This window comes from Cynocephalus volans, chromosome 2 (assembly GCF_027409185.1).
Source record: "Cynocephalus volans isolate mCynVol1 chromosome 2, mCynVol1.pri, whole genome shotgun sequence".
Taxonomy (NCBI): domain Eukaryota; kingdom Metazoa; phylum Chordata; class Mammalia; order Dermoptera; family Cynocephalidae; genus Cynocephalus; species Cynocephalus volans.
In genome coordinates this window covers 205,855,275-205,871,225 of record NC_084461.1, presented here as the reverse complement: position 1 = coordinate 205,871,225, position 15,951 = coordinate 205,855,275, and the positions used below count along the sequence as shown (strand labels likewise).

At 46.5% G+C, this 15,951-nt stretch overlaps 1 gene segment (V, D, J or C); it reads right to left on the bottom strand.

Annotated features, from left to right (window-relative positions):
• Positions 1–875: 875 nt before the first annotated feature.
• On the bottom strand, positions 876–8,982 carry LOC134370763 (immunoglobulin lambda variable 1-40-like). The segment is given in 3 exon segments: positions 876–1,068; positions 8,623–8,827; positions 8,937–8,982. Coding segments are annotated over 3 exon segments (444 nt in total).
• Between the last annotated feature and the right edge of the window lie 6,969 nt (positions 8,983–15,951).

The window sequence follows — 15,951 nt, the reverse complement described above, 5'->3', positions numbered from 1 at the left end:
TTGCCAGCATCTCTAAGGCTCCTCCCACACCTTGCTAATCTCAACTTTCTTTATTTTCCTCACACAATTCTTGTTCCAACTCATATCTTTACTTTTTGGTCCTCACACTTTGCCCTGACTTAACCAGCTCCCTAGGGGCTTGGACCCTTCCCATGTTGTTTACACTGTTTCCTGACCTAATGACCCCATCTCAAACCTGGCATATAGTAGATGTTCAGTAAATGGTGTGGACAGATGACCTGTGTGATGTTGACTTTCCTGGGTCAGACACAGCCACACTCTTCTCCCTTGTCATAGACTGAATTGTGCCCCCTGCAATTTCATATGTCAAACCCCTGATCCCTGTGTGATTATATGTGGAGAGAGGACCTAGAAGACACTAATCAAGAGTAATGACATCATTAGGGTGGGGCCCTAGTGCAATAGGACTGGCGTCCCTATAAAAAGGGTGAGAAAAACTAAGCTGTGCCCACACAGAGAAAAGGCCATGAAAGAACTAAGAGGAGGTGGCCATCTGCAGACTAAGGAGAGAGGCCTCAGGAGAAAATAAATCTGCAGGCACCTTGACCTGGGACTTCCAGCCCCCAGAACTGTAAGAAAATAAATTACTGGTCATGAGTGGTGAAGTCCCCAGTCTTTTGCTATAGAAGCCAAAGCAAAGTAATGCATCTCGCATGGACTCTGTTTCCAGGGCAGACTGTGCCGGGTGTGCAGAGATTTCTTCTCGGTTTCAGAAATCAGACCATATGTTGCTACCAAAGGCAGGTTAGGGGGGCAGAATTCAAGAGGAGAACACTGTCTCTAGACAGAGTTATCTTAAGTAGGCCTCACACCCCAGTTTTAGGCAAAAGAAACAAAGTAAGGAAGCAGCTGGCTTAGCCGTTGGCGGCGGCCACACCGGGAAGCCCCATCTCTGGGCAGATGGCAGGTTCTTGTCTCACTTCCCCGCTGGCCTGGAGAACTGTGTGAGCACCAAGGCTGCTGTCATAGGACTGACAGTAATAATCAGCCTCGTCGTCAGGCTGGAGCCCAGTGATGGTCAGGGAGGCCGAACTGCCAGACCGGGAGTCAGAGAAGCGATCAGGGATCCCCGAGGACCGTTTGCTGTCTTCATAGATGAGGGGTTTGGGGGCCTTTCCTGAGAGCTGCTGGTACCAGTGCACACCAAAGATACCAATGTTGCAGCTGCTGCCGGTGCAGGAGATGGTGACCCTCTGGCCCAGGGCCCCAGACGCTGAGAGTGGCTGAGTCAGCACAGACTGGGCCCAGGACCCTGGAAGTGGGAGAGACACAGACATGGTGATTCTGGTCCAGAGACAAGAGGAGACAGCAGGGCCCCATGGTCTTCCCAAGGTCCTTTCCCTGGCCCAGTAGATAGTCACCTGTGCAGTGAGCAAGGAGGGTGAGGAGGAGAGGGGACCAGGCCATGGTGGAGATTGTCCCCGAGTCCTTTCTCTGTGGCCCCACAGCTGAAGCAGAGCTTCCCCACATCTGTCGCTTCCCCTCTTCATACTCTGACAGGGGGAGGGTCCACTCATGCAAATGAGACCCTCCCTCCCCCCAGCTCTTTGACACCACACTGAGCCCTGAGTCAGGCCCCTGTGTCTAAGGATGTTGGGGCTTGGGCATGGATAGGGCCATGTGGGCCCAGGAGGTGGGGAGGTCACAGCAGTGAACCCTGAGCAGATGGCACCAGGCAGGGCCAGGAGGCTGGTTTCAACTCTGATCACCTCCAGACTCCTCAGGAATGGCTACCGCACACCCCCTGGTGTCCAGGCTCAGACACACCATCCTGTGACCTGGTGACCAGACATCCTCTGGGGCTGCCCTGCCTCCCCACTCTTCTATCCATTGCCCAGATCCCACATCATCCTGACCTGTCAGGATCAACCACTCCGAATGGTGGGTTAAGGAAAACAAAAGTTTTATACTGAAGAGTGAGTGCTTTTTTTCTGTTTAATATAAACAGACAAACCAAAAAATAAAGATTCCTTGTCCTGAAAGGACATGCAATGCATATTTTTCTGTCCGAAAAATTAAGCTTTATGAAAAGATGATCCTATTACCAAAACCACAAAAAGAAACCAAGACTTCTGTATAACTAGAACATTTCTGAAAGTGTGTATACCAGACTGTTGATTATTGTGTGTGTGGAGTCACATGGACTTAGACAGGAAGAGCCACTTGTCAGTTTGAAATCTCCGTTAATGAATACGTTACAATGTCGTGCCATGACTGTGAGAATTTGAATGCCAGATTTTGTAATAAATTAGTGTATATATAAAGTAGTCACCTAAATACATTCGGATTATAAGTTCATCTGAAAGAAAATTTATGGTCCATTTTGATTTTGAAATCACAATGTGTTTTTACATCATGTATGCTTTTAGTAGTCAGTTTTCAGATTTTTTTGTGTGATCTAAGCATACAGCAGACATTTTATGTGTTTTTATTCATTATAAAGTAGAAACTAACTTTAACAAATGTGCTTATAACCTGTGCTTACTCAGGATCACTTCCTCTTTGCTGATGCAGTGGTTCTTAGTAGAAACTTTGCTCCCTTCCCTATGAACTTAAAGGACTGGATTGGCCCAGGCTGAGCCGTCCCTCACACACAGGACGAAGCTGTCCGTGGTCCCCTCCCTGCCCACGGGTGCTCTCCATTGCGGGTGCCCCTGTCAGCTCTCAGGCTGAGGGCACAGAGAGGAGCAGGCCTACTGGAGACCCTCTCCCAGTTCAGCCCCATCCTGAGGCCAGTACACGTGCCCAGTGAGAAGCAGGTCTGCATGCGCAAATACTTACTGAGCATCTGTCTTCTGTTGGGTGCATTGATTGCCAGTGGGTTTGACCAGCTGATCTGGAGTGTCTCATCCTCGGTTGAGGAGCTAACTTGATGAGCAAACCTAATAGATTAGGGTACGAAGGTGGCTTCCTTCCTCACCTTCACCACTGGAGGCAGGGAGACAAGAGAGTCCAATGCTGCAAGCTGAGGACTGGGAAGGAACAAAGGTCCGGAGACCGTACAGGAGGAGAAGATCCGCACAGTGTGGAGCTGAGGGAATAAGTCAAGGTGAGGATAAGAGAAGTTCACACAGCAGATGTAGAAGGACGAACAGAGATGGACACCCTGATCCAGGTCAAGGGGCTCCCTGGAACTGAAGGATGAGATTCAGAAATGAGAAGTAGTTTGGTAGGACCAGTGTCTTAGGCATCTAAAAAGATGAACTTTGTCAGTCGAGGAGCCTCTGGCTGGTGGATTATGATCTGCAGAGGTTGCTGGGGCTGGCAGGGAAGGTGGGCTGAAGCTCTCGGTGAAAGAGTATGACATGAGGAGAGCATGAGACACCTGAAAGAGGGAAAATAGATCCCCCTTTAGGAAAGAGTGGGTAGGAAGTATCAGATGGAGAACTTCCAAAATCTGCATGTCAGTTGTTAGAAATTTCTCATAAATGAAAGCTTTTCCATTTGTAGATTTCTGTCAGAGGTAAGATAAATATAAAGTTTCTGGCTTTATTTCCCTGCAGGATATAAGCCAGCTTATCTCCAACACAGGAAATTTGCTTCAAAGCTCCTTTCCTCTTGGAGTGTAGATACCATGTGTGTAAAGTGCTTTTTGACCAGGTTTCACTCTTATCAGGCTTCATTAACTTATCAGTTGAATAAAAGATTTGACACACGTCCCATCCATCGTATATGAGTGTCATTGTTAAACTTCTAAAAAATTATCCTGTGACTCTTGTGTAATTTGCTCACTGAAATGCCCAAGGAGATTAACCTAACATCTCGATTTTAAAGTGTTGTGTATGAAGATAAAAGTCAGTGGAAGCTCAGGGATTTCTTTTCTCAGATCCTGGAGTGGTTCCCAAGAGGGATTGCAACTTTTATTTTGCTAACTCTGTTTTTTTCCCCCCAATGGTTCACGTCTTCTATATGACAATGTATACTAGAGGAATATTTGAGGTCATCAGCCCATAGGTGATAAGTGAGCTGGGAAAGGGAATAGGAAACTAACAAGAAGGTATTATTTGAAATATGAAGTGGCCCAATCAGAGCTGTCAGTAGTTGGGTTTGGGTCCTTAAGGGGCAGAGTCACAGCTGACTCAGTATCACGGTATCTCTGATCCCAGCTCCAAGGACACAGAAGAGGAGGATGACTAAGGTACCACCAGTGAGGTACCACCTATGTGAGCAGGACCCCAAGGGGGAGACTCTCAGTAGTGACCGGAGGCGACCTGGGGACCAGCTGTACTGAGATGGGAGCAGAAGGTGGCCCCACATGGGTGGTGTGACCAGGGGGAGAGGGACTGGTGCCGAGCCCCTGGGTGTGTCCTCACCCGAGGAGGCACAGGTTTTAGTGGTTTCACTTCACAGGACATTGACTGATTGCATAGACATTATAAAGGTCAGAGAGTTCCAGTTGTAGTTTTGTGGACAAGAGCCACCTAGCCTGTGTCCTCTGCTCAGCTCCCAACATCTTCAGGACACGACCCAACACGAGCTACCACTGAGAGTGGGAGGCAGAGTGATGCACGTGGTGGGCCCAGTTAGGCAAACCTGTTCTTTTCCTCTCCTTTCTGAACCCCAAATCTCCCAAGCAGGTGGTTAGTGTGAGATTTACCTAATTTTCACCTCCGAGGAGAGGTCCTCTTTTGCCCAAACCAAACAGGCAATCCAACCCCCCCAACCCCCGCCACTTCCCCATGATGGTGTCAGGGCAGGTGGTGTGAGTGATCGGGTCCAGTCGTCCTGAAGGCCAGGATTCCTTACGAGTGGAGCAAGGCGGAGATGTCTCACTCGTTCTGGGGGCTTCGTTGTCTGGATGTGATGCTTAGGACTGAGGAGGCATTAGTCCATGTGTGGGAACTTATCCTGTATCCGGCACAGATGACGCAGAACGAAGACAAAGAATCACAGAGAATTACAGCGGTGCTGCCTACTGTAATTTCTTCTGAAAGGTGGTCGCTGAGCTTCCAGATAGCATAGGCCAAACAGCTCAGCTGAACTTGGCCATTCAGGGTTGCAGGCAGAACCACACCCAGCACACCCCTGGTCCTCCTTCCCGGAAGACAATGTTCTAAAGCGAAGACTGCGAAGCACCGGAGCACCGGGCTGCAAGCTGCTGCAGGCCAAAGCGCTCTCCCACACGACGGTGACCTCTGTGCCTGCCTCAGCGCCGGCTCCTCCTTCACTTTTACTCCTCTCTAGCTAATAAATGAGGGACTAGCTAAATTTCAGGAAAGTCATTTTGGGAGTAAACTTAATAACTTATATCGCATAAAATATGCATATTAGAGAGAACACAGACCTCTCCAGAATTTTCTCCTTCTTCATTTATTGAAATGTAATTGATTGTATGTATCTTTGATGTGTGACACTGACTATCAATATCTTTGTTAAATATGTAATGTTCAAATTAGGATAATTAGCATATTCAACATTACAAAATGTGACCATTCTTTCCTGGCTTTTCCCAATTTCTCACCCACTGCCTCCCGCTCCCTCTTTTCCAGCTCTGGTGACCTCAGTTCTGTTCTCTCCTTTTGCAAGTTCAGCGAGTTATTGTGATTGTTGTATCTCTTTCTTTCTTCCTTTTTCAATTTATTTCTTTATTTCCTTTAGCTCTCACTTACAAGTGAGGACATGCGGTATTTCTCTTTCTGTGCCTGGCTTATTTTGCTTGATATCATTTTCTCTAAGTTCATCCATGTCACTAGAAATGGCTGAGTTTCATTCTTTTTTATGGCAGAGCAGTATTCCTTCGAGTATATATACCACATTCTCCGTACCCAGTCATCCCTTCATGGACATTTACATTGGATCCTGGCTATTGTAAATGGAGCTGCAAAGGTCACGGTAGTGCAGGTATCGCTTTAACATGATGATTTCCATTTGTCTGGGTACATACCCAACAGCAGGATGGTTGGGACATATGGCAGTTCCATCTGAAGTCATTTGAGGAACCTACATTCTGTATCCTATAACGGCCTCACGAATTGACAGTCCTACCAACAGCATAGGAGTGTTCCTATTTCTCTGCAAACTCACCAGCATTTGTTATTCTCTGTCCTTTTAAGAATGGCCAGTTTAACTGGGGTGAGATGATATGTCACCGTCGTTTTGATTTGCATTTTCCTGCTGCTTATTGATGGTGAACAATCTTTTCGCATGTTGGCCATTTGTATATTTCTCCTTTGAGAAATGCCTATTGAGCTCCTTTGCCCATTCTTAGGAATCAGGATACTTGTTTTTTACTGTTGAGTTGTTTGAGTTCCTTGTATATTTTGTATATTAGTCCCTTGCTAGATGCATAGTCTGTGAATGTTTCTCCCACTCGGTAGCTTGTCTTTTCGCTCTGTTAATTGTTTCTTTTGCTGTGCAAAAGGTTTTTAGTTTGATATCATCCCATTTGTTTATTTTGGTGCCTGTGCTTTTGGGGTCATAGTCTAAAGTCTTTGCCCAGTCCTACATCCTGAAATGTTTTCCCTATGTTTTCTTTTAGGAGTTTTTTAGTTACAGTTCTTATTTAAATCTTTAATTTATTTAGAGTTGATTTTGGTGTATAGTGAGAGGTATGGGTCTAGTTTTATTCTTTTAAATATGGATGTCCAGTTTTCCCTGCTCCGTTTATTAAAGAAGAATTCTTTTCCCCAATGTATGTTCTTGTTGCCTTTGTCCCAGGTCAGTTGGCTGTGAGCACGTGGGTGGATTTCTGGGTTCTCTATTCTGTGCAATCTGTATGAGTGTCTGTTTCTATGTCACTGCCGTGCTGTTTGGGGTACTGTAGCTTTGTGTAATTTGAAGTCAGGTAGTATTATGCAGACCTCTCTTTATTTAATTGTTTGTTTGTTTGTTTGTTTGCTTGCTTATTGTTCAGGATAGCTTTGGTTATGTGGTCTTTTGTTGTTCCATGTGTATTAGGTTTAGTTTTTCTATTTCCGTGAAGAATGCCATTGGTATTTTGATAGGGATTACACTAACCTGTCTATTGGTTTGGGTATGATGGACACTTTCACAAAGTTAATTCTTCCAGTCCAAGAGCATGGAATGACTTTCCATCATGTGGTGCCCTCTTTAATTTCTTTCAGCAGTGATTTGGGGTTCTCACAGACACCTCTACCAGTAGAAATCTTTCACATCTTTGGTTAAATTTATTCCTAGGTATTTTATGTATTTATTTATTTTGGTGACTATTGTAAATAGGCTTGCTTTCTTGATTTCTTTTTCTGCTAGTTCATTACTGGAGTTTAAAAATGCTACTGATTTCTGAGTGTTGATTTTGTATCCTGCAACTTATCTGAAATCATTTACCAACTCAGAGAGGTTTTTTTGTTTGTTTGTTTTTTGTTAGAATCTTTAGATTTTTCTTTGTATATGACCACGTCATCTGCAAACAGGGACAGTTTGTATTTGTCTTTTCCAATCTGGGTGCCCTTAATTGCTTTCTCTTGACTGACTGTTCTGGCGAGTACTTCCAACAATGTGTTAAATAGCAGTGGGGAAAGTGGGCATCCTTGTCTTCTTCCTGTTCTTAAGGCAAAAGCTATCAGCTTTTTAGGACAATACTGTTTGGCTTTGTATGGCTTTCCTTGTGTTGAGGTACTTTCCTTCTGTACCTAAATTCCCTCTGATATTACCGGCTCCCTGAGCGAAGGGGCCCTTCTTGTCTTATTCACAGTGTTTCCTGACCTAATGACGCTGACTCAAACCTGGCACATAGTAGGTGTTCAGTAAATGGTGTTGACGGATGACCTCTGGGATGTTGACTATCCTGGGGCAGACACAGCTTTACTCTGTGCCCCTGGTTATGCCCTGACCCTTTGTCATAGACTGAAATTGTGCTCCCTCCATATTTAATATGTGAAAACCCTAATCCCCAGTATGACTGACTATACGTGGAGATAGGGCCTAGAAGATGGTAATTAACAATAATGACATCATTACAGTGTAGCCCTCATCCAATGGGATTAGTGTCCATATAAAAAGAGTAAAAAAAAAAAAAAACTAAGCTGTGTGCACACAGAGAAAAGGCTGTGGAAGAACTATGTGAGGAGGTGGCCATTGCAGACTAAGGAGAGAGGCCTCAATAGAAAACAAACCTGCCAGCCAGCCCCTTGATCTGGGACTTCCACAGTCCAGGACTGTGAGAAAGTAAATCCGTTGTCGTGAACTCACCCAGTGTGTGGCATTTTCCTATGAAAACCCCAGCAGATTAAAGCATCTTTCGTGGCCTCGGTTTCCAGGGCAGCCTGTGCCTGGTGTGCAGAGATTTCTGCTTGATTTAAGAAAATCAGACCATATGTTGCTACCAAGGAAACGTTAGGGGACAGAATTCAAGAGGAGAACACTCCCTCTAGACAGAGTTACCTTAAGTGGGCCTCAGACCCCAGTTTTAGCAAGACAAACAAAGAAAGGAAGCAGCTGGCTTGGCCGTCGGTGGAGGCCGCACTGGGAAGCCCCATCTCTGGGCAGACGGCAGGTTCTTGTCTCACTTCCCCGCTGGCCTGGAGCACTGTGCGAGTATGAAGGCTGCTGTCCAATGTCCAAGGACTGACAGTAATAATCAGCCTCGTCGTCAGGCTGGAGCCCAGTGATGGTCAGGGAGGCCGAGCTGCCAGACTTGAGCCAGAGAAGCGATCAGGGATCCCCGAGGGCCGTTTGTTGTTTTCATAGATGAGGAGTTTGGGGGCCTTTCCTGAGAGCTGCTGGTACCAGTGCACACCAAAGATACCAATGTTGGAGCTGCTGCCGGTGCAGGAGATGGTGACCCTCTGGCCCAGGGCCCCAGATGCTGAGGGTGGCTGAGTCAGCACAGACTGGGCCCAGGACCCTGGAAGTGGGAGAGACACAGACATGGTGATTCTGGTCCAGAGACAAGAGGAGACAGCAGGGCCCCATGGTCTTCCCAAGGTCCTTTCCCTGGCCCAGTAGATAGTCACCTGTGCAGTGAGCAAGGAGGGTGAGGAGGAGAGGGGACCAGGCCATGGTGGAGATTGTCCCCGAGTCCTGTCTCTGTGGCCCCGCAGCTGAAGCAGAGCTTCCCCACATCTCTCGCTCCCCCTCTTCATACTCTGACAGGGGGAGGGTCCGTTCATGCAAATGAGACCCTCCCTCCCCCCAGCTCTTTGACACCACACTGGGCCCTGAGTCAGGCCCCTGTGTCTGATGATGTTAGGGGGCTGGGCATGGATAGGGCCATGTGGGCCCAGGAGGTGGGGAGGTCACAGCAGTGAGCCCTGAACAGATGGCACCAGGCAGGGCCAGGAGGGTGGTTTCAACTCTGATCACCTCCAGACTCCTCAGGAATGGCACCCGCACACCCCCTGGTGTCCAGGCCCAGACACACCATCCTGTGACCTGGTGACCAGACATCCTCTGGGGCAGCCCTGCCTCCCCATCTTGTGTCCATTGCCCAGAACCCATTTGTGATCCTGATTTGTGGGAGCTGTGAGGATCAACCACTCCAAATAGGGGGTTAAGGAAAAAATACGTTTGATAGTGATGACTTAGCACTATTATTTCTTTATTTTTTAAATAAGCAAAAATAAAATAAAATATTAAAATGAAATAATAAAGAATGCCTGTCCTGAAATGGCATGCCGTACATATTACTTTGTTAAAATATTAAAGTTTGCACAAATATAATCCCATTTACCAAAAGCGCAAAAAGAAACAAAGGCTTTTGTAGAACTCGAACATTTCTGAGTGCATGTAGACCAGACTGTTCATTAATTTTTTTCTTTGGGGAGTCACATGGACTTAGAGAAGAGCCGGGTTACCAGCTTGAAATCTCCAGTGATGAACATGGTACAATGTGGTCCCATTACTGTGAAAATTTGAATGTACCATTTTATGACAAACTAGTAAATATCTTAAGTAGTCACCTATATAAAATAGACTTACACGTTCATCTGAAAAAAAATTTCTGGTACATATTAATTTTCTAATTAAAATATTATATGAAGTCACGTTTGCTTTGTAACAGACAGGTTTTAATTTTTTCTGTGTTCTAAGCATACAGCAGACATTTTATGAAATTTTATTAATTATAAAGTAGTAATTAATTTGACCAAATGTGTTTATAACCTGTGCTTTCTCAGTATCACTTCCTGTTTGATGATGCAGTGGTTCCCAGTACAAACTTCACTCCCTTCCCTCTGAACTTAAAGGACAGGATTGGCCCAGGCTGAGCCGTCCCTCACACACAGGACGAAGCTGTCCGTGGTCCCCTCCCTGCCCACGGGTGCTCTCCATTGCGGGTGCCCCTGTCAGCTCTCAGGCTGAGGGCACAGAGAGGAGCAGGCCCACAGGAGACCCTCTCCCAGTTCAGCCCCATCCTGAGGCCAGTACACGTGCCCAGTGAGAAGCAGGTCTGCGTGTGCAAATACTTACTGAGCATCTGTCTTCTGTTGGGTGCATTGATTGCCAGTGGGTTTGACCAGTGGAGCTGGAGAGTCTCATCTTTGCCTCTGGAGCTGACCCCGATGAGAAAACATAGAGGTTTGGAGAGCAAAGGTGGCTTCCTTCGTCACCTTCACCATTGGAGGCAGGGAAACCAGAGAGGCCAATGCTCCGAGTTCCTAGGGTCTGAGAAGGAATGAAGGTCCTGAGACTGTCGGGGAGGAGGGGATCAAACAACATGGGAGCTGAGGGCATAAGTCCTGAGCTCAGGTGAGGATGAGGAGACGTTCAGAAAGTAGACGTAGGTGGAGGAACAGAGACGGACACCCTGATCCAGGTGAAGGGGCTCCCAGGACCTGAGGGATGAGACTCGGAAATGGGATGAAGCTTGGCAGGACCAGTGCCTGGAGGACCGTGGTCTGCAGAGGTTGCTGGGCTGCAGGGAAGGTGGGCTGGAGCCCCACGTTAGAGGATGTGGCGTGAAGAGCACGTGGGAAAACTGAAAGAGGGGAAATAGATTCCTCTTCAGGACAGACTGGATGTGAAGTGCAGATGAAGGATGTCCCCAAGTCTACATGTCCTCTGGAAATGTCATACAAATGGAACCCTGTTAACTTGTGGATTTCTGTCAGAGGAGAAGATAAACCTCACGTTACTGGTTTTATTAACCTCTGTGATATCAACCAGCTTATCTCCAATATGAAAACGCTGCTTGAAAAACCCTTTTCTATTATATTACAAATAATGCATACTTAAAATGTTTTCTGGCAAATCTTTACCATCTTACTGGTCTACTTATTAACATATCGGTTGAGTAAAATATTTGACATATGTTCATTTCATACATTATGAAAGTAATGTTTATTATTTTAAAAATTAAAGTCTTACCGCTTAGGAGGTTATCCATTGAGATGCCCAAAGACATCCACCTTCCCTATCTATGAGTGGCCTCTATTTAAGCTCAGTGATTTCTCTTCCTGGATCCTGGAGTGATTCTCAAGAAATATTACTTTTGTTGACTCTTTTAGGCTTTTTTCTCCTCCTTGTTATAAGACAGTGGACTGTAAAGGAATTATTGGGGTCATCAGGCTATAGGTCATAACTGAGTTGGAAAACTCAGTAGAAACTAAGAGTGAGTTCTTTGAGAAATGAAGTGGCCCTGGCACTGAGAACAAAACTTAATACTGGGTAGTGACAGAGCACCCCATGGATGACACTGAGAAAGACAGTCCAAGTGGGGGAAACCAGAGAGTCCAATCAGGGTTCTTAATGTTTGGCATTGTGCCCTTAAGGGACAGAGTCACAGCTGACTCAGAGCCAGGCTAAGTCTCATCCCAGCTCCCAGGACACAGAAGAGGAGGGTGACTAAGGTAGTGCCACTGTGACTAGGACGCCATGAGGGGTGAGTCTCAGCAGTGACCAGAGGTGACCTGGGGAGTAGTTATGTTGGGATGGGAGTGGAAGGCAGCCCCACAAGAGGTATGTCAGAGGGAGAGGTGCTGGTGCTGAGTCCCTCGGTCTGTCCTCACCTGAGGGGGGACAGGTGGAGGAGAGACACACAGGTGAAGGGGGGTAGTGGTGCCACCGGTATCTTCAGCCTTCTCTATCTTCCTTATTATGACTGGGAAGAAAAGGCCATCCTGAGCTTTTTTGTTTCTTTTTGCTGATTTCAACCTCTTCTGAGACTTCAGAATTTCAGATCAATGTGTCAAAGGTGAGAGAGTGTGTTACTTGGCCCTGGATTGATTTGTTGCATGGACATTGGACACGTGAGAAACTCAAAGCTTTAGATTTGTGAGAATAGAACTACTTGGCCTCCGTCCCCTGTTCATCTCCCAACATTCACAGGACATTAGCCAACATGAACTCACAATGAACTAACAATGAGGGTGGAGTGAAAATTGAGGCACGTGGTGGGACCACTTAGCAAACCTCCTGTTTTTCCTGCTACTGTCTGGAGCCTAAATCTTCCAGCATGTTGTTAGTGTTTGAACCCAACATCAAAAAGGATGGGCCCTATGTTTCCCAATCCCGATCAGACAAGCATTTACTGGTCATCATGATGGTGTCAAGGGAGATGGTGTGAGTGATCTGGTCCGGTAACCCTGAAGGCCAGGTTCCTGGGCATTGGGTCTTTTTGTGAGTGTGTGAGTATAATGCTTGGGACTGAGAAGGTATTTTGTCCCCACATTGGGATTCAGCCTGGGTATGAGAATGGTTCCAGTGCCCTCTTTCAGAAGGGTTATAAGAATCCGTGCAAATCCCCAATCAGACACATGGGAGTCATCTTAAACTTTTCCCCTTTCCTTACCCACAAAAGACACACAGCCTTCAAGTCCTGCCATTGGCACCTCCGTTTTGTTCTTCTTGCTCCTTTTCCTTCTTCTTCAGTGTCACAAAACTAGCGAAAGACATTGCTTCCCATTCAGGGTTGCCTCTGTCACCTAGTCTCTGTCTCACGTATTGCCTCAGTTTACCTTTCAATCCATTCTCCACTCTGCAGCTGGAGAGCTCATCATAAATGCCAGACGAGGACGCTTCAGTGACTGCTCGTGGCCTCTGCAGTGGAGTGCTCACTTCCTGGAGGTGGCAACTTAATGATCTGTGCACGTCGTCCCTTTATCTCATGCAGACACATCCCTGTTCTACGTCCCAGAGATCTGCCACACTTAAGCCAAATGCAAGTTATTTTAATTACTAGGATGAACAACCAAATTTTCTTCTCTTCTCTTCTCGGTAAATGTTATTACCAAACCTGGAGCACTGTTCTCTCATCCTTCCTTCTAGCTCATGTTCATTAAGAATAAAAGTAACATGTTAGATATCACCCCTCAGGGTCAGGCTTCTGGGCCCCAAATCCCTGTCAAGCACAGACCCTCTGTGGGGAGTTTACTTCGTATGTGCCCCAATGGACACCTTTCATTCCCCTCATAGAGTTGAGTTTAGGGATTGGTAGGAACAGGTGAGATGAGGCTCTAGAGGCACAATTGAGAAGAGGCGAACTGGAAATTAAGGAAGGAAATTTTGTTGGACATCACTTTTTCAGTGCTAGTGACAACACAAAGGGACAAATCTACACTGTAATAATGGAATCTGTGTAATCAATCACACATGAAATGAGAAGATTGCTCAGAAAATGTTGGATAACTGAATAGTCCTCTAGCAATTCTAGGTGTTACTTTATTTTTATCACTTTCTTTATGAAAATAAATCAAAGTTTAAAGGAACATATCTAGCCTCTCTTTTTTCACCGTCTTTATTAATCACTATCTGTTATGCCTATAATCGAACAGATCCCAACACGTTTAGAATAGGGCTCCATAAAAATATCTCTTGAATGAGTAATTCTAATCATTCTTAACTAGATTTATTGAGTTTTGTTAGTAGTCCTAACTTAAAAGAGACCATTGAATTCAAAGCCACTTCAAACCCACAACATTTTCCCACTTTGAGCCCAGCCTTTATCCTGTGACAGGTCCATCGTACCACTGGGCATGGGGTAGTGACCAGAGAGGGGGAAGCTCATGGTTTTTGTCTGATTTCCCTGTGGGCTTCCAACACAATGCAAGCATCAATTTTGTCCTGCCCTATGCTAATTAGTGATAACCAGCCTTGTTCCCAGGTTGGAGCCAAGAGATGGTCAGGGAGGACACGTCACGTGGCCTAGAGCCAGGAAATCTGAGACCCATGAAGAATGGTTGTTATTCCTGTAGGGCAGGAGTTTGGGGACATTTCCCAGGTGCTTCTGCAGGTGCTGTGCCCTGGTGGACAACATTGTTGTTTTCACTGCAGGGGTCTGTGCCCATCTGGCTGATGACTTGGTCACTGTGGGAGGCTGATTCAGTCCCACAAAGACCACAGACACTGGAGGGGGCAGAGACAGGAAGAACAACGAGCCAAGCGAGTGAGCTTGTGGAGCAGAGGTGGGCTAAGGCCCTCCACGAAGCCTTCCGCAGAGAGCAGGATGGCCTCACCTGGGCAGAGAGTGAAGAGAAGGATGAAGAGAGGGGCTCATGTCATGGTGCAGGTGAACGAATATCCGCATCCCAAGACTCCTGCTTGGACCTTGGGGTCCCCTAATTCTCCTTTAGTCTCTACAAGTCCCAGTGGGGAGGAGTTCTACATTCACATATGTCCCTGCACCCTGACCACCTCCAGTGCCCCTCAGCCCTGGGCAAAGTCTCTGCTGCCTGGAGGAGAACAGGGAGGATGAGGATTTCACTGAACCAGGCACCCTGGGGTGAGACAGCCTGGCCCCCAATGGCCTGTGTGTCCCAGGAGGTGCTGACAACTGCGGTCACGTCATGTCACAGCTGTTTGCTCAGCTCCCTCCCACCTCCTGAGGGGTTTCCCAGCTGGCAGGGCCAGACACATTCATCCTCTCAGACAGCCGCACATCGCCCCTGCTAGCCCCATGTCCCTTGACACCACCAGGACACAGACCTGCTGACTCCCCTGAGGGTCCCCCAGGTGTGTACTTGGTTGTGCTGTCCCCTCATCAACTGCTGATGCTCAGGGGGATGATGGGAAAGCTGGGGTGGGGTAAGGGGCTGTTATCAGAGCCCGAAACAGAAACAATATGATTATAACAAGTGACTTCAGTACATGAGCGAGCCCATCATTCTTATTTCCATTGTGTTTTACCAATAAGAAAGGGCAATGTTTACAGATCTCAGCTGCACCTAGTAGACGTGTTCATATCACTGAGAAGTCAGCAAACCGTGTCTCTATTCAGGAGGCACCTCCTGTTTCTTTATGTTTGAAATAGTTTCCTGTGTTTCCCATTCTCAATGTCATCCCTCTCACCATCAACACGGCAGACTTTGAGCATAATCTCTATCCTTTCTGCCTTTATGAATTTACCTATTCTGGATATTAATGATAGATACAGTCATGCAATAGCTGGCTATTATTGTTTGGTTCCTTTCACTGAACATGATTTTTCACAGTCCACTCTTGTTGGTGTCAGTTCTCCTCACATTTTTATGGCTAAATAGTATTCCTTTGAATGGAAGATGGATCTGTTAGATTTTCATACGTATTACAAAGATCTATATCTATCTGAGATAAAGAAGAAGGAACGAGAAGCCTCTCAGGCTGATCTAAGATTTCAGAGCAGGTGCAGGTCCCACACAGGGCCTGTGGGGCCATTTCCCAGCATCCCTCAGGATCTTGACACCGCGGCCACACTGGCCCTTGGTGGCTGGAGGAAATGTTCACTCAGCCTGTAGGGCTCAGGCCTTGACTACCAGGGCCTGTTCCTGCTCTCTCCAAACATCAGTGACAGATACTCCAGTATGACTCTGGATTGTAAGGACATGGCTATGCCATGGACATGATTTGGAAGACAGTTAGGAAGAGCAGCTGTGGCAGGAGACGATGATGTGTGAATATGTCTTGGTACAGAGAGCGGGGAAGCCATGTGCTTTTGCTACAGGAAAATATATCACCATCACTGCGGGTACTCTCCATTTCTACAAAAGAAGACTCACTGTCTGAGATTATTTCAGAAGTTATAACAACAGCAATACATCAGAATGATCAGCCTGTGTA